Source organism: Columba livia, chromosome 4 (genome assembly GCF_036013475.1).
Source record: "Columba livia isolate bColLiv1 breed racing homer chromosome 4, bColLiv1.pat.W.v2, whole genome shotgun sequence".
In the NCBI taxonomy this organism is placed as follows: domain Eukaryota; kingdom Metazoa; phylum Chordata; class Aves; order Columbiformes; family Columbidae; genus Columba; species Columba livia.
The window spans coordinates 40,608,426-40,633,354 of record NC_088605.1 but is presented as its reverse complement, the minus strand read 5'-3'; the positions used below and the strand labels follow the sequence as shown (position 1 = coordinate 40,633,354).

The 24,929-nt window shown below is 35.5% G+C and overlaps 1 protein-coding gene across 8 annotated transcripts in view; it reads left to right on the top strand.

Annotated features, from left to right (window-relative positions):
• The window catches only part of PALLD (palladin, cytoskeletal associated protein), a 199,175-nt gene that overhangs the window by 83,951 nt on the left and 90,295 nt on the right, over positions 1–24,929 (top strand). For 7 of the 8 annotated variants that reach the window (XM_021297371.2, XM_065061363.1, XM_065061367.1 and 4 more), the window contains 2 exons: positions 2,942–3,061; positions 3,840–4,179. In XM_021297371.2, coding sequence (XP_021153046.2) covers positions 2,942–3,061; positions 3,840–4,179 — 460 coding nt within the window. The remainder of the gene's footprint in view (positions 1–2,941; positions 3,062–3,839; positions 4,180–24,929) is intronic. The other variant, XM_065061364.1, reaches the window with a different exon arrangement.

Genomic DNA, 24,929 nt, shown 5'->3' with positions numbered 1-24,929 from the left:
ATCAAATTTGTAGATGAAGGTGCAGATATAAAACTGCTCTACTTTTAATGTGATATACAGAAACATTCTGAAGTAAACATATTAGCAGTGATGAAATTTGTTAAAATGCAAGAGTTTCTGTCTTACCCAAAATCATTCTTTCTAATAGACTCAAGAACCACAAAGGGAAAGGATTACTCTGTAAAATGTAATCTTTCTTTCTAAATAACTGACAAAATAGTCAAGTACTTGCATGCCTAAGCATTTTACATGTTTCAGTGAACAGAATGCTTTTGTATTCGTTTAGTCAAGTGTTAAATATGTTTTAAGGCCCTGAGAACAGCATTTCAGAGCTGCTTTCTGGAACACATTTTTGTGATGAAAATATTTGTCAGCTGATGATTGCCGGGAAGTAGAACAGACATCATTTACTTCAAATCATCAGATCCTACTTAGCACAGTAACAGAAAGAAAAATAATTACATAAGTCAAGATGTAAAGCTAGAAAAATACCCAGAACAGTTTGTGTTATGAAAATCTTAAAAGAACATTTCTTTTGTCAAATTAGTATTTTATTTCTCTGCTTTCCACAGTAGTAAGCCTTTTAGGAAGGACCTAGAGGTCAGTGATTCTTGGTTTGGGGAGACCAAAACAAATAAAGGCAATGGCAATGTGTTACACACGCTTTTTGCCTGAGCTACCTTTTGATTAGTTCTTAGGAACTTTTATGTTTTCAGTTTAGCCAGTTTGTTTCATGATTGATCACGAATGTGTTGTAGTTTGCTCATCCAGCTGAGAAGACTGAGTAATTTAAACTCTGATTATTTTCATTACTAATTTATTTTCAATTTCTTTGACAAGGATTACTGCAGTTTACCATGTATAATTTTCAAATGTATTGCTTCAGTAAACAAACTACATCATCGTAGAATCCATTAGAATTTTTTTATCACTGAAGAGTGAAGATCAGCTCTTCTCATGTGATCGTTTTACATACTTTAAAACCTGGAAGAACGTTATGCATTAATTCACTCTGCTGTTTGGAAAATAGGAATTCCGCTGGATGTTTTATTTTGTAGTACCTTTGCCCTGCTTCAAAAAGCAGTTCTCAGCATGGTGGGAGTGATTTTTATTTTGCAGTCCTGAAATACCCAGCTTTCAAAATTCTACTGTTAAATGAGCAGGAAACTAGTGTGCTGCATGGATCAGGTTGCATCCCCAGAGTCAGTTCAATCCAGGAGTACACACATGTGTTTAACAATATAGCTCCGACTGCTCATGACACACCAAGACTCCAAAAAAAGCTGATCTCAGTAGTTCAAAAACGAGCTTGTGTTACCTATTACTTTCCTGATAAGACCTTTCATGAGTCATTAATCTTCATCTGGGTCAGATAAGATCCAACGTGCTACAGTATTACCAGACGTGCCTCTTGCAGCTACACAGAATGACTGGTTTGTGTTGCCAAAAAAAAAAAAAAAAAGAAAAACACCAAGCATGTTCTTCTGTCTGAAAAGCAGCTCTGTGCCAAATCTTTGGTTAGTCATTCATTTTTAGCCCATTTCCAGTACAGAAAGTTTTTTGATACATTGTTGTTTACAATTGGAAAAATTCCCTAACTATTTTTGTTAACTGACTAAATGAGACAGTGATCTGCCGTTCCACAATGAAAATTGGGAAAGAAAAAAACCCTGAACTGTTAGAAAATGTTTTTCTTCTTTGAACTAAAAGATGTGAAGCTTACGTTACTGAACCTCTTCTAAAGAATAACTTTCTTGTGAAAGCTGTTGGAGTTGGAAGTATTTTTCGTAACTTTTCAGGTTGTTTTTATTAGGAATATTTTGTGTAATTGTCCAAAATGCAAAATATCCTTTTTCTTTTTTTTTTTTTCCCCATGAAACTGGATTCTATAAAACTTCCCTAATTTGTTTTTGAGACTAGACAGTAAGGAAAATCAAAAGAAACTCCTAATTAATTAAGGAAACCTACAATGTAACATTGACCAGGTCTAAAATTATCTAGGTATGTTGCATAAATACTAAAATTATTTAGAATAGCTATATTGTGAACTTTTAAAAATATTAGGATGCTGTTACAAGTAGAGATAAAGTGACTTCTTTGAAGAATCTGGAAAACCTATGTGTCGATAATTGAACGTGCCGATCATAAATGGATGGAATTAAGTTAGAAGACATTACCCTATCTGAAATACCAAAGGTCCAGCCTTCATACAACTTTTCTGACTGAGGCCCTGGAATAATCAAAGCATACACTATGGCACATGAAAGTAGAATGAACAGATTTCAAACAGCCACAGAATATGTCTGTGTCACAGCATTTTGAAGAGTTTCTGGGGTTGATGGTTCGTCCTATATTTTTAATTTATCCATTCTCACTGGTGTGCAGACAGAGGGAGAAATTATCTTCCCAAACTCTGCATAAGAGGAATGTTTATGCATCCAGATTTTTTAGTTCTGGTCAGTTTATACAGAAAAGTTAATTGGAAGAGATGACTAAATACGTTCAGGTTTTACTGGGATTTTGATCTGAAATATGGCATTAAACACATAAAAATTCAGGGAAAGAAGGAATTATGTGGTTTATTTAGAGGCCCAAAAAGAGCTTGCAAGTATTAATTGTGTATGGAAATTAACATGTCCATTTGATTGAATAAGTGCTATCCTCCATAAAAAATGAAGACACTGGGTGTGTAAAATGACTGCACAGACTTGTGACTGCAAACTCACTGTTGAAGACAGGCCCCTTTTTCAAAACTTAGCTTGGTGAATTTGCTTGTTTTAGATACAAAGTGATTTTTAGTAAAGTCATTTATCTTAGAAGAAGCTTTTCTGCAGTTCTCCCAACACTGCTTTGCATGAGGAGCACTTCTGGTGTCAATGCAAAAGCATTACATGGTACTTTAATAGTCTATGATGCAGTTCATTTTTCTGTTTATTTCCAGAAGAGATATGTACCCTTGTAATTGCAGAAACTTTTCCTGAAGATTCAGGCCTTTTCACATGCACAGCAACAAATGAACACGGTTCAGTAACAAGCAGTGCACAGCTAACTGTCTGCTCAGGTATGTGATGAAGGGAAAGAGGAAATTTTAATCATAGATCTTAGATAAATAATTTACCTGTGAAATTATCATCTGTTTCCCTTGTAGAAAAGAGCTGCTGTAAGACAAGGGTTTTGTCAACCTCAGAACATTCATATATAGCAAATGGAATGTTTTTATTGGCTCATTTCCTAGTATAGTATTTTTTGTTCATGTAAAATACATTTAAGTGTCTTCCACAAGCCTGGCAGATTTTTAAGCAGTGGGGTTCTGAGACTAGATGGCAGCAGAGGCAAAATGAAAGCAGATTAAATTATGCTACCAAATGTGGCATGTGCCTTCTGTAAAATAAATAAGTGTGACGTGGTATGTTTAGATTTGTTATATGTTTACATACATATTGTTGTGGAATGTACTTAACCAGCTGCCATTGCCATGCATCCTTCAGCATTTTTAAATGATTTTTTTTTTGATGATGCTGAGACTCCAGCAAGAGGAAATGCTGTTTCAGAGGTTGTTGTCCCGTACTACTTACTAATTTCAGTTAGTGGCTGAATTCCTGAAGAAGAGTTAGATGGATCCATAAGGTTCCCTATTGTGCCTGTTGCATGTGGCAGAGTCAGAAAGTGAATAGCCAGTCATGTATCGAATTCAGCATAAATTATCAGTAGGAGGTCTGGAAAAATATCTGCACAGAACCAAAGAGGTCTCACCTTTAACAAAGTGAAAATACAGCATGTATGTATCATGTACTTTCTCTATGACTTGTTGGAGAGATGTTGTTTTTGATTTATTTTAGCCAACTCAGAAAGCTCTAGTCATGAATCACTGACAAGAGAATCCAACAGTGATGATTTCAATCATTTCCCACCACTTCCTCCAGTTGAAATTAGCTCTCTTGAGCTTCCTCCTAAGAAACATACAGAAACCCACCAAGCAAACAATGAGCTGCGATCTGGTCCAACAGCCCTTCAACTACCGCTCAATTCATCTGAGGAAAAAACAAATGGTATCCATCCCATTCATGGAGTAAATGGAATGATTAAGCACAAGCCAAATGGTGATAAATCCATCCCACCTCCAGCTGCCTTGCTTTCACCCACAAAGGAGCCACCACCTGTGCTTGCCAAACCAAAGCTGTGAGTATTTTTTAATTTTTTTTTTTTTTGGGGGGGGCAGCAGGGGGACCAGTGTTTGTTTCTTATAAACTTGATATTTGTTGAAAGCAAAACTTCGCCTGGAGCAATTTAGTGCTAGACAAATAGTGGACAATGACTGTGCCTATTTCTTGAATAATCTTCTTACTGTGGTAATTTATGCCTCAAAGAGCTGAATACAAGAAAGAACAGTGTTCTTTCTCATGATACTACACCAAAGAGAACTACACTATATATGCACCAAATTCTATAGAAAGATTTAAGATAAAGTCACAAAAAATAAATAAGTGGTAGTGGCTGTTCCTCTGTGCTTTTTATTCTTAATCACTGTACCTAAATGACATAGTGGCCTCAGATTCTTGCATGCTATTCCTGTTTCAACACTGTCTAGCTATCTTTTCTCTGAATGTTCTTGGTTTTGTGTAATTAGTGGATATTCATGTGTGTACTGGTTATATTATTTCTTACATTAGGTTTATGTAAAACATGTAACTCATTCTGCTGTCAGACAGATTACAATGGTTCTTTTATAAGTAGAAATCTGAAAATGGAAAAAAAAAAAAAAAAACAAGAAGAAAGAAATAAGTGGCAAAAATCATAGTATCGTTTTTACCTTATGTTAGTGATGATACCTTACTTATGAAAGAGTGATCTTATGCTGACTAGTGGCTTATAGTTTGATTTTTAGCATTGTGCAGAGTTCTCTTTTCCATCGCCCTCAAGAATTTTTTGGAGCATGATGAAGGAACTAAAATGCTATTTTATTTCATTTGCATCAATTATCAGAAGTTATTATTAATTATAAAAATGCATTTAAGAAGTAGCATGAAATATAGTCTTTAAGCTTAGCAAGGTCATTTGCCTCATTACATGTTTTCACAAGATAACTTGTAAAATATAAAAATGCTGTTCTTGTAGCAATCATGTACTTATTTTAAGCACACAAAACAGTGGCTTCAGCAGAGCAGTAAAAAGCAAATTTCATCCCAGAGCTTTCTTTCCCGGAAGCAAGGTATAAGAAGTGTGTAATAGACTTTCCATTGTATAATGTTCACAGGTACTTGTGCAAAATTTGTTTTGTTTTTAAACATAGAATCTACATATAAACAGATATTAACATTGTATACAATGATGTGAGAGGGATGCTGTTACAAGAATCCTTTCGGTTGCTGATTTGCAAATTGACAACCTTGGAATCCCTAGTGCAATTGAACTTGAGTCCTATATTTTGCCATTAACAACACTTGGTGCACAAGAGACTGATCTTGATTGCAGTCAAGATACGTGTTTTGTTTGGCCAAAGCCAGCGTAAGCCTATGCTGTTGTCAGAAAAGGAAATCTTGCCTTCTCATTATCCAAGTGTTTTGCTCTCAAGCATAGGGATGGCAAAAAAAGGGAAAGGGTGCTAATAGGAGGAAGAAAAGAAATGTCTGGCTGCAGAGACTTGAAATCAGCTTTCAGCATTTGGGAAACTGTGTCCTGAGTCAAAGCTAACAAAATAATTGCATTAAAATTAGCTGAGTAGTAAATTAGCTATCTTAACTATGAGACTGATCACTTTTGAAGAGATCTAGGGAGTTGTATCTGTCCATAGAGTTATTAGTATTTGATGACAGAGGCAGCATATATTAGCAATGACATAACAGTAAACATGTTTATTATAACCTCTACTTTTAATGTTTAAAGAATTAAAAATAAATGTTTGTTATGTAGAAAGCTTGAAGTTTCTGAATATCATTAGTGAGTTTTACTTTTGGTGAAGACAGACCCTGATTTTAAACTTCCCAAATAACCTTTTCAAGTTTATCTTAACAGGTTTATCTGTGACTTCTCTGAAAAATATTTTATTCAGCCAACACTGAAAGCAATTGCAAAGAGTTTGGGAATGATAGGCTGGTTTTGGTTTGGTGGTGGTTTGTTATTGTTATTTTTAGTTTAACAAGAAGGAGAGACTGAATACCTTCTTGGAGTATTAAATACATTTGCACCTTGGCAATGCAGCTGTAACCAACACCTATAAATAATGACTTTTCACAATTCTGTCCAATACAAGAGCTGGCATGATAGAGAGTTATTGTAGTTGTTTTCAGGCTTGAGAATTGTTTTTAAAGTCCTATGAAAGGCTCAGTTTGTGGTTACAGAACTGTCTATAATGTCTGTGGTTTCAAATGAAGAGCTTCCATCCAAGTGTCTTAATATTGCTATGATTTTTCCATGTGCCTGTTAAAACAGTATGGTGTTCATGTGGTTACTGGATGTACCTACGTATGTGATGTTAGCTGGCTTTGTATAACAACATCAGTTCAAGGCTCATAGACTCAACGTTACTATGGTATGGTCCCAGAATTTCCCAACCAGAGAGCTTCTGTTGAAATGGCTGTGATTTTATCCTCTTCGTGTTGGAGTGTTATTCCAGCCTGTTACATACAACTATCAGAAAGAATATCAGCTCAGCAGGAGTCATTCTCTTCCGTGCTTCTCCCTTGCAGATACAGAGAACAACTGTAGGTATTGATAACCACCTTTCTATAGCTAATCCATTAGCTTAAACTCAAAAGAAGCCAGTAGGCAGTAACACGTGTGACACATCTTTAAAGTTAGCACAGCGATACCTGCCCCTGGAGTATGGTCCACCTGATTTTTTTCTTTACATTACTGTGAGAAGTAGTATTCTTCGTAGGCATACATCACACATCTTGTGAAGAAGATGAATGGGCAGAATGGGCAGAATTCCTGAATTCCATCTCACCCAGTTCTCTCTGACAATTTTTTTTTGCAGTGAAAACGAAAGGTGGGTATTTATTCTGCAAAAAAACAAAAATACACATTAAAAGTGAAAAGCAGCAAGATATAATTTCTTGCCGTTTCTGAAGTTGTTGATAAAACAGCATTTGCTTCAGCAGATGTGGCTACATTGTTTCCTGTTTTTTCTGAGATTTTTAGTTTTTCTAAAAGGTATTCAAAGTCTTAGTTTTTTGAATAATGCACAGAGAAAATTAAGCATAAATATAATTTCAAAGATATCTAGCAATTTTTTGTAACATTAGTATAGAAAAACTGATATTATAATTAAAATTATTCCTTAAGATAAGTTAATCTGGTTGATATGCATCAAAGTCACTGCTGTGTGAGTCAATAGAACTTCCTTAACTAAAAACGCTTGTGTTCATACTGGTCGTGAAAGTGATACTATTTTTTGAACAGAATTATTTGTCACTTCAATCTCCATTCCTTAGCAGCTGAGTTCTCTTTCACGTTTTTTTCTGTTCTGTAATTGACATCTCAGATATTTTTGCAAAGATGCTAGTTCAGCATTTCTAGAATATCTTTTACATCCTTTATTAAAATGTTCATTTCACAACTTTTCACTCATTACTGAAATTATTCTTAACATGATCTTTCTGCTAGTAATTTGCTTAATATTGAACTTATTGTACTTCTAGTCATATACATGCTATGATGTTTGTGATGCCTGTGTCCTGCCAGGCGTTGGGTTTTAAAGATACTGCAAGAAATTATTATTTTCTTAATAATTGTATTTGATATATGCAAGTAATAAGTCACTGTTCATATTAGGAAGAGCTGGATAGAAAAAGAATGTGTGAGAATAGCTAACAATCCAATAATTAATGCCTTGGAATATACAAAAGTCAGATATATGTCCTTAGTCTGCCTAAGAGAGCCCAGGCCACTGAAGCCCAGAGGACACTTGTGCTTGGAGTTTCGGACACTCCACATTTGTTCTTATGCAGAACAGCATTCTGGAAATGGTGAGAAGATGTGATGTAGGAAAACTGCTTTCCATCCAGTCCCACTAGTGCATATATGAATGTGATTTGCTTTAGCAGCCCAAATTAGAAAAGACTGACTACAGAAATGCTCAACTTGGATGCTAAACACTGATTTATGTAAGTTGTTGTTTAAAGTTATTGCATCTTCTGATAGAAAACCATTCTTGCATTGTTTGAATGACACACAGAGCAGAGATCTGCTGCCATTATTTGTACAAAACAAAAAGTAACTGAGGCTTTCCCAACTATGGGAAAGATATTTCAGCCTTCTTATATGTGATACAACAATGAACTATGTCCTAGTCAGTTTTCCATATGTCTCCAAAACTTAAAAGTTAAAAAAAAACAAAAGCAGGTGTTATTAGTTTTGAATTAGAACTGTCAATCAGAACTATGTGCAGTATATGTTCAAGAATTACTACACTAAAAATGTGTGAAGTGTCAACTTCACAACTTTGACATTACAGAAATATGAAGAGAAAAAGAAAACATGACTATTACCAAAAAAAGTGAACTTACATAAACAATAATTTAAATAAAAAAGCAGTAATTTAAAATTCTATCGAGTTTGAAAATTCACATTAAAATATGTACTCTTATAGAGAAAAGGCACTGGTTAGCATCCACTGTAATACATTCTAATAGAAAAAAGGCTTAAAGTAATTGAGGGTCCCATATTCCATAAGGCTAAACAGAATTCAAAGTTTTAAACATCATTGTACTTTACTTAGAAATTAGCAAGACAATCTTCATTTGCATAAGAAAATTGTGACATGCTTGTGTTGTCTAGGTTTTAGTGATCACAGTAAATGTGTAACTTTGCAGTCATGAACAAAGGTCCATCCAGGTCCCCCCCTTCAGTTTCATCTGCTGTGTTCTTTCAAGGTTGATAAGGACCTTTGGATCCTTATCTTGTTAATAAAGTCTACCCACAACAAAACTTTGATGTAAACATAATTACTACTGTAGAAGAAATAACTAATGCTAACAAAATCTGCTAAAATGTAAAGCAGAATAACTGTACATTAAGTCAACCACTTGATAATAGTACAAGTCCTGATCATTTTCTACATCTGTTTTCACAATTAATATATGAATGGTTCATTTGTAGTGCTTTTGTTTCTCTCTCTTATTTCATACCAGTATTTTTTAACAGGATTAGAGATAAGCCAAGGAAAACTTTGTGTAGAATTTCCATTTCAGTAGCTACCGATCAACCAGCACTTGTTGCGCTAGGACTTGGGTTTATGATTTACTAATAATAAATGATGTATAAAAATAGAAGAGGCTTTATGAGATAATATACTAAGAAACAGGAGTTTGCCTCCATTTTCTTAGGCTATTTTCTTAACATAAAGGTTGCAAATCCTTAGAAGGAACAAAAACTATTCTAATTCCTTGTGGCATTGTATTCAGCTTGTGAACTGAACGTAGTAGCTTAGGTTAGTTTAAACCAAGATATTAGTTGACTTCCTTAGTGATCTTAGATCACTGTGAAACACTCTGAGACCACTGGGGGATGGAAGAAAGGAAACAGGAGATGTTATGAAATAAAGACTGAAAATTGCATTTAGTTATCATGCTCTGTATCTCACTGTTTTAAAGAATGAAGGGAGTTTTTTAGTTTTTACCAAAACAGATAGATCAGTGGAGCAAAGCCTTCGAGCATTTTCTGGTATATTAGACTGATGTTTGCAGGTACGAGAGAGATGAAGTATTACACAGGCAATAGGATGTTGCAGGTGTAGAGGCCACTACGTATTAAAATATTGTTCAAGGAGACCCAGTGAGAGTACTACAGTCAAAAATATCATTCTCTTTTCTTCAAATTATAATGATGCTGAATCCTAAATCTTCCTACAAATCTTTAAGCTGTTCTATATTTATATCTTTCACACAGAATCACAGAATCACAGAATCGACTGGGTTGGAAAAGACCTCAGAGATCATAGAGTCCAACCCTTGGTCCATCGCTAGTCAGTTTACTAGATCATGGCACTAAGTGCCATGTCCAATCTTAGTTTAAAAACCTCTAGGGACGGCGAGTCCACTACCTCCCTGGGCAGGCCATTCCAATGCCTGACCACTCTCTCTGTAAAGAATTTCTTTCTAATATCCAGCCTAAATTTCCCCTGGTAGAGTTTAAGCCCATGCCCCCTTGTCCTATTGCTAACTACCTGGGAGAAGAGACCAATCCCCACCTGGCTATAACTTCCCTTCAGGTAGTTATAGAGAGTGATGAGGTCACCTCTAAGCCTCCTCTTCTCTAGACTAAACAACCCCAGCTCCCTCAGCCTCTCCTCATAGGTCTTACGTTCAAGTCCCTTCACCAGTCGTGTTGCTCTTTATGACTAACAGAACACTTCTAAAAGCATGGCTCCTTCCTAGAGAACTACAAACAGTTTAGGCACCATTTTTCTTGGGAGAAAGACAACCCAGTGTTGCTGAGAAAACTAAATAGTCTGTATGTTGTGTATTAAAAAAAAAAAAAACTTGTATGAAAATGCTCTAATTGAATTGTACCAAGTTATATCAGCTTTAATGGAACTGCATGAAGTTGAAGAGAGATAAAACTATTCCAGTTCCACCTCAAAACAGAGCTTTCCATTCTGTTAACTACTGATCAGATGGATCCGATGCTGCATATTAATGGTATGATTGTTCATATTAACATAAATTCAGTTTTGAGGCAGTTCTAGTCCTAGCGGCCTTCATGAATCCTCATTTAGTCACTTAAAGCCTCTGAAAATGTGTCAACAATATCTTTCATCTTCCTCAAAATAGTAACAAATTACTCAAATGTTGAAATGATGTGTTGGTAGGTCTGCTGCTAAAGGCAGTCTGCTCAGACTATCACTTTTTTCCAGTTCCTAAGGTGACTTTAATGAAAACCTAGGATCAGATAACAATTGAAATTGTAAATAAAAATAAGTAATCATTTTTTTTTGTGATTATTCTGCTTTCAGTCACTTTAATTGCCTATTTCAGGCCAAGGAATAGCATGATCCAAAACCAGTGGCAGTTATTGCTGAGAAATTTCCTTTTTATTGATGCTTTTGTAACATAGTGTTAAAGGGCATATGTAAATGAACTTTAAGTCTTTTAAAATCTGCAGTAATAGAGGTCTGAATCTCTTCATAACAATGGACATCCACAACATGGAAGGTTAGAGGTAGGTGAGAAATTTATTTTTTAGGGTTTTTCTTTCTTCTTTTGGCACTGATGTTTTCTGACCTTAGTAGGTGGAGAAAAGTAACTGTACATCCTGCTTACATAAAAGCTAAGCAGTATTTTAACAGGAAAAGTCAAATATCCTTGAATCAGTTATAAAACATCTGTGGTGTATACCCTCCCAATACTGCAGCAGCGTGTCTGCCACCAGCAGGATGTGCATGCAGGACTTATGTGTTTTTTTCAGGTTTTTATTTTTACAAAAGTAATCCAGGTAATAGCATAAGCAGAGTAATGGAGGAAAATGAACACAGGTTCAGCCACTGGTTTGAGTCTGTGCATTTTAAGTTTTTAGTGAAAAAATTGCTGTGAGCTTGCAAATATCTTTAGTGCCTCCAACAGGTTGCTTTCCTCTTTTCATGTTTGGTTGTTGATTCATAGTTTTGTTGCCTCTCTCAATAGCCCGTGATAGGAAAAACATAATTATTGTTTGAATTGTGTTGAATTGTTGCTGGAGTAAACAGCAGGTATTTACATCATTCAAATGGTGAAAATAGACACAAAAGAAAAGATTATGTTTGAACGGAATTTGGAAGCTAAACGGCTTTGTCTTGAAATCTGCAACAAAATGAGGACTGATTAGCAGTTGCTTTGTCATTCTTTCCTTCAAGAAATATCAAAAAATGTAACTTGAGGATTCATTTTAAAAGGATAACTTCTGAACAGTTAACTTACTGCGTACTTTTATTATATACGTAAAAAGTAGCTAAACTGATTACAAGTTCAAGGGCTGGCTACTTTCTTACTCCCACTACCTACTGCTAGGATGTCCTCTTGGTTTAATAAGCTTGTTGCTGGAACTTACCTTATTGCAGAAACATCTAACCACCTGCAATTTGTCCTGCCCATCTACCTGCAGCTGGTCATGCCCATTATTTAAAAAATGCTCTGCAAAAGTAGGAACTCATGCTTGGGTAAGGAGAATTGCTGGACAGGGTGCTACAGCTTATCAAGTTTAAGCAAAAACTCATGTAGTTACAGAAGTACTTGTTTTTATTATTCTTCTATTTCATCCTGATACATGCCAGGATTATTAATCAAAGTGTTGTAACTGTCTAATGGTTTCTGTGCTTCTTCCAACTGCGGTTATATTACCAAACTTTCCTTGTATGTAATTTCAAGTTTTGTTTCATGTCCTCAGGTTTATCTTCCCTTTTTTTTTTTTTTTTTTTTTTTTTTTTTTTTTTTTTTAATTTACTTGTGTGAGCTGTTTTCACTTTCTGCCCAATGTTAAGAAAAGTTTCCTGGTGACAAAAATGGGAGGTTAGACTTCAATGGCATTCATTTCTGTCTGGTTAAGTATGCTTGCTATAGAACTTTGGATCTACAGGTTTGCTATTTCTCATGCAACTGTGGAAACACTAAACTCATAGGCATGATTTGGAGGTCACAGGTCTCAGAATATGTAAAATATCTGGCAGATGCAATGACATCTAAGAAAACAGTTTTACATAAATTTATTTGGGGTTTTCACTAGCTGTCAGGATTCAACGAGATTTGATGACTGTCTATAAGATTACAACCTAGGAAATAATGTAAAATGTAAAAGAAAAATAACAAAGGTCAAATGTGAAAGACATATTTGCAAATGAAAGAATAATCAAAATAACCTGTGATTTATTGACTTTTTATTCCTGTTCTCTGTGGGACTAAGTGCCTACATTTTTGCCTATTTTATAAGGTTGATAAAAATCAGTCCATTATAAGTATGCTGATTTGACATCCAGAGCATGGTGGCAGCAGCAGAAAAATGTATTTAGGAAAATAGGATGAATGCCATTAAAATCTGTTTAACATTTTCAGTAACATCTGTCTTCTGCCTGTATAGAGACTTTCAAAAATTAGTTTCCAGAAAGTATTTGAAGTATACAATCTATGTTTAAAAACAAAACAAAACAAACAAACCAGAAATACTTAAGACTGAGTGAAGAAGCTTAGTTAAAATTGCTTGGTGGAGTTCACAACAATTTAAATGCTTAGTATTTTTAGTATAATAGTACTGAAAATTTACAAATATTTAGTCTTTTCTCTCTGTCATTCATTTCATTAAAGTCAATTCAGTAAAAGGTGTGGTAGTTTACTCAAATCCCGTTCCAGTTGTTGATATATTTTTGTAGTGAAAAATGGAGATGGGGAGAATACTAATAACAACCCAGAGGAAAAATTTCTTTTGCTTAGATTACTGCATGAAAAATCTTCGGCTTAAGACTTTTAAAAGTGCAATTAAATGGAAGAGTTTCTTTACATTTTTCTTTTTAAAAGACTTCTGTTCAAATAACTGTAATAGAAAAAAAAAAGTTAAAGTAACTGTAGCTTGAAGTAGCTTTTCCTGTATTTCCTTTCCCTGACTTGCTCATTCACACTTGCTCTTGCCTTCTCTTTTTCTCTCCCCTTCTTTCATTCTGATGGACAACCTTCACAATTCTGACAGATGAACCACTATTAGCATAGGGTTCATCATATCAGGATAAGAATGTTTTGCATTCTGATGTCATGTTTTCACAGGGTCTCAAAGGCTTTTTAGCAGAGTTAGAGGAAAAACTCAAAGAATATTTTCCATTTCAAATACAATAATGTAAGGATTGCTGTGGACACTCCTTTTTTGTCTGTGAATTCTGGTTTATAATGGAGCTGTTGCATTTATTTTCCTGCTTGGACAAATTAAATATTTGGATGATCCTGACAGATGTATAAAATGCAGATCAAATTACTTGAGTTCTCAGCGGGTGAAACAGGGTAGAAGTCTGAATTCAGAAGTCTGAATTTTCAATTAAGAAATTCTTACTAAAGAAGTTTCATTAAAGACAGTACAGAAAATGTTTCTAGTGAACTGGTAAGTCCTCCCTTGTAATGTTAAAGGACTGGTCTGTTCTAATGGTACTGGCATTAAAAGGCCGTGTATTCAGAGTTTTCTATAAATTATTGTGTTGACTATATACTTAGAGTTTGAATAGTTAAGTCATTTTCTTGCTGATTTGAGTGGGAAATACAATATGTGTCTCTATTAATCCCACCAAGAGTCATCTTTCATAATCGTCTTCTGTTTTGTTGTTCTGATGTTGTCAGTTTGTGAAATTGCTTAAAATTTCTCTGTCTTAGTATTACATTTTTGACATATGTCTGTGAAACTGGTAACGTGTTGGCCTTTTTTTAAAAAAGCAGCTTCAGAATTGCTCACATTCTGTTACAATTCCCTAACACAAAAACCATCATATAGGACACACAAACTCTACTGCCTTCTTGAAACTGCCATATAGCGATTAAGACTTTGGTAAATGCAGATCTTCCTCTACACTCCATGCAGAACTGGATATTATTTCAATGTATACACACAAAAGTATATCAGCAATTCTTGTTTCATTGAACACCAAGTGAGACATTATCTTGTTGATGAACTAGCTTTTTCATCCAGGGACTTGCCATGCAAATAGTAAGCTGGTGATAATTTGGTAAGGTAGTAGATGTGAGTTTAACATGCCAAACCTTGGTTCTAGTTTTAAATATATAGAGGTATAAAAATATCTGAAACATATCTGAACCTGCAAGTGGTCTATGAGATAATATTTAAAATTTCTCACTAATTGCAGAAGGAAACTTTATCATTATGTAATTTTCTGCTCATTCTGTGTGCTAAAGACTGGCCTGGAATGTGGAAGGAAATACTCTTTTTATAATCCTGTAGGTGTGCAGTATACTTGCCAAGCAACAGGTAGTGATCTTATGGTAATTTATTTGAGTTTATCTCATGGACTTTCATAAAGTACCTTGCCAGTGAATGCATTGTGCAAGTCCTTTGGAATTTTTTCCACCTTTCTTATCTGTACCTGTTTCCGTTTTATAGTTGTACCTGTAGCTGATTTCTTAAACTAAGGATTTATTTCATTTTATTTGTGTTGGCAACTACAGTCCAATGTTATTACTTTTCTTAATTTGGAAGAAAATGAGGGAAGTAAACAAACTACTAAGCTTAAAGGCTCTAGAGTCCTAATGAGGATGTCTGTTCAAAGTACTTGAATGCCACATCTTTCTAGTTCAGCTTCTGTAATACAAATGGGTTAAGCAAATCTTTTATCTCTGCAGAATCTTCTCAGGTGTCCAAGAACAGCCAGAGGTATGTGAGCAGTGATCTGGTCAAAGAACCCAACTTTGTGGTTCAGTAGCAGTGTATTTCTCCCTGGTAGCTGAATAACCTAAGAGCATCAATGGCACATGCAGTTCCAAAAGGCAAAGCAGAACGGCATGAATTGCTGCTTTTGTAGTTTAAGAAAAGATTAATGAATGTCAGGGAGCACACTTACTTCAAGAAAGTGTCCTACTAAGTAAATACTCTCAGAGAGAAAGCTCAACCAGCCTCAAGTGCCAACAGTTTTATTGAGCAGTTCATTTCTGGTTAGCCCTAAAGGATGGGGGTATTTTTATTTTCCACATTTCTGAATTCACTAATAACATTTTCTGTTGTGGCACTTAAAAAAAAAAAAAAAAAAAAAAGGCTTTGTATTTTGTATTTTGTTATTATGTTAAATATTCAAAACCAACAATACTGGAATGGCGAGTATTATTGGGAAATTCTGCTTTTATTTTCTGACAAATGATTGCTTCAACCATGCACATTAATTACATCTTTAAAATTCAATAAATTTTCATAGCTTCTTAAAAGATAAAATTGTCATTGGAGATTACACAGAAGTGACAACTCCTCTTAAATGCTTCATTTTATCTTTTTTACAAATTAATTTCTGGGGCATTTTAAATACTTAGTAAAATAGTTGTCATTTTGGCTTAGAGGTTATTGGCTTGCTGAAATTGCTTAGAATTTTGAGTTGGATACACTTCAATTTTTGTTTACTTTTATAATGCTCACTGGGAATAGAACTATTCCTCCCTTAAGTAATGTAGGATAAACAGTGCTTTCTGTCAGAAACAGAAATTCACAACTACCCTTTTGGCCTCCTTACTAATTATGTTTACTTAACTCTCAACACAGTCTACAATGGACTTTAGTGACATTTGCAGACTTTGTTATCTAGTAAAAGCCTGTCCCAGTGAAATTGCCAGGTCAGCCACTGAAGTCAGAACTGTGTGCCTTCAGCTTCCATGAAAAAGCATAAACACAGTGCTGGTTATCAGCAAACACCATAGAAATGTGCAGCATAAAATACTCGATATGCATTAATATCCTATCAGCATCCATCAACATTGGGATCATGTAATAAGCATCGTCTTGGATTAATCAAAGTTACAGAAGCTTTTGATGATGTACCATAGCAGAGGGCTGTATGTTCTGTATGTTCTGCATACAAAATAACTGGGGAAGGGAAGAAAACCTTACAAATGTCCATCCTGACTGTTGCTGTAGTATAAGACTTTTTTTTTTCCTGATGCATTTTTTTTATAGATGAGACTAAGAATTACTGACTTAATATAGTAGAGGTGTTTAAGTCCCTGGGATAGGACTCTGGAGTTATAATGCTGATGTATGTACTTTTTGCTCTATCCAGTTTATTTTTCCTGTGTGAATTCTTGTCCCTGACAGTAGAAAGACAAAAGACACGAGAACTTGACTTTTTCTGTCACTAATTCACTGGATTTCATAATTGACTCTAGTTGCAGTAATGTGTTTTGCTGAAGAAAGCTACAGACAGGACCTTTTGAATTTTATATTGTCCAAACCTAATTTATAATTTCATTACATTATAAAGTGCTAAATACTATTCTCACAATATTCCCAAGTTGAGGAAAATTGGAGGAAAAAAAGCCTCTGTTCTTGGTAAGTGTAGAAACAGATAAAATAAAGCTCGTTAGAGATACTGCTGAATTATCATCAGCTAATTACAGTATTCCACAGTATTTTCATGGCTAAGGTAAATATTTGAATTCTAATGATTCTGTGTTTCTTTAAAGAAAAAACTGTCAAGCAATGGGTAGTCCAAATTCTACTTGCACTGGCACTTATTGCAGAGCTATCTACCACAGCTTTTACAAACAAGCATGTTCAGGTTCCTGAACACTTATTCAGGTTCCCGTGTTGTTTACCATCACATTTGTTGTAGGCAGTGTCAGGCAGCAGATTCCATTTTTTGTCAGCATCCTCTTGCAGTGGGGATATTCACACCTTGTATAAGGCTGTCTGCTGTAAGCTCTGCAGAGAAGACATTAAGAAATGTAGGACCATTATAGGAGAGTCCTGTTTTATCCTCCATACAGTTTAATTTCTAACAAGTTATTAGTGTACAAATAGATCTACAGCAGGATGATTACATGACAAAAATCTCAGCTTAGAGTTTCAGGAAAGCATTTCAGTTTAACCTGAGTCAGGGATAGAAGTTACCCAACACAACGTAATATTCTGTGCTGAACTTCTGCCAATTCTCTACTAGTATTAAGAAGAAGACATTGAAGGAGGCTTTAAATAACCTTGCCACGGATTGTTTGACTGCCAGAATGAAAAGTGAGCTAATACTAAGCAAGTTACTGACACAAGTATGTGAAAGACAGAATTAAATCATCTTCATCTGCGTTTCTAGCTGGTTTTCATAGATTTGTCAACCTGGAACTCAGAAGGTTTGAAATTTTGGATTTAAGACATGCTTTTGAAAATGGGCATTGGAACTTAAAATATTAACACATAGGTGTTTTGTTTGGTTACTGCCTGTATAATCTGCAAGAAATGTTATGGGACATAAAGTTCACCAAAAGTAGCCAAAGAACAAGGAAAAGGGGCTTTTTTCTTAAAAAAAAAAAAAAAAAAAAAGGAAAAAAGAAAGCTAAGTATATGAGTGGATAAGTTTTCCAGGCTTTTAAGTGGCAGGTTTCTTTCTATGAGGTTTGTTCTGCCAGTTCTGAGAAGGAGAGAGCATGCATGTCAAATCCTTTTCCAAACAATCCTCTCTGATTCCTGCCAGAGAACCAGCCTTACTAAAGCAAGGCAAAGTTAACCCTTATTTAAGAAAAAATAGCTTTATGTAACTTGAAAGAAAGACATTGTCTTTCACCGGGATGATGCTTCTAACAATCGACATGGATTTAGCCCATTAAATCAACTATACCATTGTTTCCAAAATGAGATAAAGTAAATTAAGAACAAACTTTCAAGTCACTAAAACAAATAGTAATTTCGCAAATCATCACCTATCTTTCCTGAAAAAAAATACTGAAAAAGTCAGCAATTAATGAAATTTTGTAGCTGAAACTGCCCCCCCCAACTTAATGGTAAATTGTAAAGTTGATAAATGTGTGTGTTATTTCGCTACTACCATATAATTTATACTGGTATAAGTAATGTCATAAACAGTAAAACTTAGAAAACATTTACCATTCTGTTATAAATAATGGTATAGTGTGTTATGTCCTTTCTTCGTGGCAAACAAAATTCAGAACAAAAGAACAGCTTTGAGAGATAAAATCTGATCCTCCTAAAAAAAGGTATGCACACACTAAGAAGCCCCGCTGAAGCCACATCTAAATTCCAGTTTATACTCAAACAGCAAGAGAGCAAACTGAGGACTGCCAAGCCTGATCAGGCCATATTTGGAATGAAATGTTTAGAATCAATGCTCTGGATAACTATATTCTGAAAAGCTTTTACACGTAGTGGTTAAAATGTAATAACGGACTAGTAACTAGTATGATTTTAGTGTCTTGTGAAACCAGTGACTGGGAATTCAGACAAAAGAAATGGATACTTATTAGAAGAGATATTAAGGCTCGGAAGCGGCTGTATTCAACTTGTTGCGTACCACTTGCACATTTCTTGTTTACGCACCCATGGAATGTCTCAGAAAAACATTGGGAAACTACATCAACTTTTCTGCCAATGGAAAATGCAGTACAGCATTATTTAAGGACAAAATAACATTTTAAAAGAGTCCAGATTTCAGACAGTGACTTTATCAGCTTTCTATGTTGGTTGTTGACCTTGCTGAAAATATGTAGCAAATTCTTTGAGTCCTCTGTACCCATTTGCTCTTGCTTGTATGGGAACCCATGGGCTTTTAAACATTATAACTGATTATAATTATTGCTTGGATATCACTTAGTATCCTCCATAAATCAGAATCAGTTTTAGATATGGTCAAAGGATTTGCTGTAAGCTATCAGAAAACAGTTGGTTTACAGTCCACATATTTTATTTCTTGAATTTGTGGTTAGAAGGAAGGTTATTTTTCTTTCTCAGTAGAAGGAGAAACACTTAGACATCAGAAAAAAGTGAATGAGAGAGAAAGAGTCTCTCTAAAATGAGAAAGTATTGTAAACATAAAATATTGAGTATTCTAGCTCTCATATAAATGCAAAAATGATTTTGAGAAGACAAAGAGTTTTTTCTAAGTTTTGTTTTAGTAATCAATGTCAAGCTTTACAAATATCAAAAATATAAACTTTTAGATCCTCCTTTTCACTCTCAGTGATGTGACACTGATTTTCTTTGGCTTTACTGGAATATCCACTTTATATCCTATGTGTATGTAGCTTCTTGGAAACAGATTTTAAACCGTAGTAATTCTGTGGATTATTTTAGCCAGAAATTCGAATGGATTTTGTACTTGTTTGATACCACTAAATCATCTTCTTTTTTTTTTCTTTTTTGGTTGGAAAGCAATAGACTTGTATATAGTAAGACCCTTTGAAATAAGATATACGTTAACATGAAAGTAAGGAGAAGGGGTTTTTCAGATACTAACGGTTTCATCTCTTCTGAATATTTGCAGAACATCGTAATTATTTTTGTGTAAGTTCCTGAAAGATATTTTAGTCTTGTGCTGGTTGGAGTAGAACCCAGCTACATTCCTTACTAGTCCTCAGAGCAATGTTATTACACCCATTTTCTAGAATGTGGAAATAATATGGTTATTAGATCCTTTCTTTTATGGACAGAAATTATCTAAAATGTAAGTTGTTTAGGCCTATGGTTACGATAGTGGGTAAGAGTGTATGCTTATGTGCGTATGGATTGCTACAATAATCCTTTTAAAAGATTCCTTCACTTAAAAATATTTTCTAGTACTGAGGAGGAAACCTCAATCTTACCAGTTCAGAAATAATGTGTGATAGCCATTGCACTAGGCATGTGATGTGCTGCATGTGAGTTAACTTTTCATTTTGTGGTGTTTACCTGGAAAAAACTTTGTTAAGCATCATTTGACAGTTGTTTCGAATATAGATCCTCGAAGCCGGTTCCAAGTTATTGGTGGAAGAGATATAGCACACTGCTACTTCAAGAATATTAGGATGTTGTGTGTCTCTAATTCTTTACAGATTCAAAATTATTAACATTTGACCTTGCTCCCTTGGCTTTGATTGCTAAGAACTGTGTTTACAACTACCTCCTCAACATCACTATCTTCCAGGAGCAAATCTGAAGAACTCACTTATCTCCCTCCTGGGGTACACACAGTGCAGATTTGGCTATACAGTTGATGGATCAGGAGACCTACTAAGGTCCCAGCCAGACTTGTTTCATTAGACTATCTAAAACAACTCTATTTTTTCCTCCTTTGCTTCAATATAGGAAAACAGTGGTTCCAGATTGAGAGAATGTTAGTTGCCTAGATTAACTGTGTGGGTTAATTCCACCGTGTACGTGGGAGGAAACTCAAGCATCACTCACAAGTCTCACACTCCTTTTAACACTTCACACGAGGTTTTCACAGCTCCCTTCATTTGATCAATTAAACTGTGTCATCTGTTTATCTTCAGTGCATCTTGAGTGTTAGTCTCACTGTTGAGGCTGGTTTCATATGGTTGTTCAGAGGTCAGTCGTCACACAATCTGTTAAAAGTCAGTTTGTAGTCATCTAGCCTAAGCTTGCTGAACCGGAGTCAACTTTTGGTTTTGTTTTGGTTTTTAAACATTATTTATGACAAATAAGACTGCCAAAGCAGCACAGAAAATGTAAAACTGTGATAGTGCATTTGCAATTTCTGCAGTAGGACTACATTATGTTGACTTTTTTTTGTGGTTCATAGTTGCAAGGTCATTTTTATATTAGAATATTCTTAAACAAAACGAAATATCTGTAGCTTTCGATGTAAACTGCATTTGATACACTCGTACCAAACTTGCAAAAGGTGTTTCAGGATAAATAAACCTGTCCCTGTAAAACTGGTTTGTTAGCTCAATCATTGTGAGACAGCCTGCCAAAAGAAGGCAGGTTACTCCAAATCACTGTAAACACGCTCTGGGAAGGAGAGAAGGCAATAGTTGTTTCTTGACCAATTAATTACACAGCTTCAGTTATCATTTTTGGTGGGAGGTCGTAATAACCACATGACCCACAAATACCCCATGGAAAGCTTAGAAAAGTATTCTATTTCAATAATGTTTTTATTATATGCTGTATAGCTTTGTTCTTTCATAGAATTTTTAATTATAAGAATAATTTTGGAGCAAGAGATCCTGATCACAGCAAGTGAAGGAAGCGCTTTTAAACTAGCTGTAGCAAACCCTCTTTTCTTAGATGGCTGGGAGCCTGAAAGGTTTCCAGCTTTCTGTAGCTTGTACTGCTTTTCTTCATAGGCTTTTTATGGATTCTCAGTAGTAGATAGTATTAGTGATACTCCAGGAGGCCTCTTCTGCTTTGGCCTGCTTTCAACATGCCAGTACTGAAAGATGTGAGAGGATTAGCTGAGGCCGTGGTCTCGTGTTTGCACTTCCAACAAGCATAAGTCAAAGCTGCTGTCACCCTGTTCTGGCCTCCCCTCAGCCAGCCCAGCCCCAGGAGCAGGGGAAGGCTCAGGCCAGGCTGCTGACAGGTGACAGGCAGTACATGCAGCAGATACCTGCAGAAATGCTTGGGCTGGCACTAGGATGGGGGCAGTGAGGAGAAACTTCTGTGCATCAATGCCAGCTTAAAACATCAATATGTGAAGCTGTGGCTTGAGAACTCCTGCTGTTCCAGTGACGGTGGCCTCCTGCTCGATAACTCTACTGGGAGAAATGTTTTTTGTTGGTTTTGGATTTTTTTTTTCCTCGTTACAGTGCAGTATAAATGGGTTTTAGTTTAAGAGAAAATGCTTTTGGCCCAGAATCTTTATCCATGTGTTCAATTGCTCCTTCAGTTGCTGGTTTTTATTTGTCATTGTGGATTTACAGTCCCTTGAAGTCTGGTAACTGAAAAGAGAAAGCTGCTGTCCTGAGTATCCTAGAAAATCAGACTCCAAAGAAACACCTGCAAGTGATTTATACGCTGTTAGTTTCACCCCATCCTTCAGCAAAATATGAGGGAATAGTCACTGATTTGGAATGGAGAGTTCTAGAAACTTCCACAGGGACTGAGCAGCGTAATAGCACTGTTCCTTTCCACTTATTTTGTTGTCCCTTGTTCCTTTTCCTGTCCATCCCCTGTCCTGTCCCCACCTCTCAGTTCTTGTATCTTCAAACATAGTAGCCTCTCGTCAAATTCTTTCCATTTCTCCACTGTTTACTCAAACCCAGACAAACCCCTAACTATGGACATCAGCAAATACAGGTCTCCTTCAAGGCAAACTTATCTCTCCTTCTGTTGTACAGTGATAGTGCTATTGGGAATCTTGCATTTTGTACCTTTGCTAATTTCAAAATTTCTCTAATGCAACTGTGAATTTTGCTTCATGGGTCAACTAGTAACCAGTTTGGGAGAGGAGAATAAAAAAATAAATTGTGTGTCTCTGAGGTGACAGAAATAAATAATTGTCATTTCACAGAAATACTATTTCTGTCACCTGAGAGTCTAATCGCGCAAGCAGTTGTATTACCAGAGAGGTGGGAAACAGTAGCAATGGTGCATAGAGGAATGAAGGAGTAACTGAATAGGAGAAGAAAAGACAAATTCCTAAAATTACTGATGGAAAATGTTTCCATTCTCTGTCTCCAGCCACACATTCATCTCCATCAGGTTGCGCCAAGACTGATTGTGTGTGTCTGAGACAGAGAAACCTCTTTAAAATGTAACATTTTTATGTTACCACCTATGAACATGATACACAATAATAATTTTTATAGAATTATGACAGTTTCAGAGCTGTAGAGACTCTTCACAAAATTCTTCACTATTTTCAATTAAGGCAAATCAATCTTATATAAGGCATTCAATTGTCACATGTGGGTATGTATCTGTTTTTTCTGATCATAACTCTGGTTTTGGAAACAAAGTACCAGATTTTTAAAAAATTGTATATGTACAGTTGCATGTAGTGTTTATATTAGCACTTAGTCTAAACATCCTTAAAAAATTGTTGTATGGTATCTGTGTTTGGGTATTTGTGGCTGATGGCAGTATTGACCCGTATGCACTGATACAAACTGTATAATGCAGCTGGTTTTTCTCATTTTAAAGACATGACCCTAAAACTCTTTGTTTACACAAAGCGAAGAAAGTACAAATTTACATAAGCTTCCACAATGGCTTTCTTTTACTGAAATGCTGATGTAAAAAAGGATTTTCCTGGGCAGATGAAACCCACTGGGTCCTCCAGACAGAACAATCCAGCATTTCAGAATGAATTATACTAACTTGCTGAACCAGACTCTTCTCCCTGTGGGCATGTGTCTGTTTGCATATATTTATCAGTCTGCTTGGAAACAGACTGAGGAACACTCATTCATTGCCTTTTAAAGAATCTGAATGGACCTTTTTTTAATTGTTTTAGAAAAAAAGCATCCTAGGGAAGATTGTAGCCACTTACTGTAAATTAGAAAGAGGCTTTAAAGGCTCTTCTTCTCACTGATTTTCACACAGCCTGAGTTGTTATTTCATCTTTCCTTTAGAAAATTCCAAGCTGTGCTTTAACAGTAAAGCATACTATAATTCCCTGTCTCCTAGTTTAACCTCCTAAGGGAGGTAATTCAGGAAGCCCATATTTTCTTGTAATTTCTTGATCGTCAGGCTATTTTACTTCTTTATTTTTACTCATGACCACCCACGAAGCCCTTTAAACTTCATCTGATTGCTAGGACTTTAACAACAAGTTCAAATCTTCCAGAATTAAAACAGTTCTCAAGATCATGGGTCACTTACTACATTTAATATTTTAGTAGCCGAGATCTCATGAAAAAAACTTACTGGTTTGTTAAAGTTATGACCTCATGGCCTTAAAATCAGGTTATTAAGAGTGGTACTTTGCAGAGGACGGGTCTAGATAGCCAGCATCACACAGAGCAATTACAGCTATTGACAAACTACTGGAATTCCTTTCCTTTCTGACGAGCTCTTTGTCCAGCAAAAACTTTTCCAGCATGTAACATAAAGCAAACGCTTTTACCAGTCACTGTGAAAGAAGTTGCTTGCAAAGAATTAGGGGTTGTTCACATTGCTTGATGTACACAAAGAAAGCTGTATTAGGAGGCTGGTTGCGCATCATCTTCTATGTGGTTAGAAAGGGCGGGGAGCTCTTGTAGGGGTTGTGTCAGATTATTGGTGTGCAGAACCCAGGAGCACTTCCAATGTCCAGGTGCTCCATCAAATCATGTTATGATTTTATCTCACGAGAAGACTCAGGATGCACCATGCCCTCTTCTTAAATTTTATTTCCATATCAAGGAAGCCTGATTTTCTTCTTTTCATTTTTCTTTTGATGTCCTTAAAATCAATACTATTGGTCATTTGCTAATGTCAAAAGTAGGTTGCTTATACATCCTGCTCTTAGAACTCTGAGCTCAAAAACAAGATACCAATACAAATAATTTTAGCATAGCTTATATCTCTCCATCAAATAGTAACCATGTCAAAAACATTGC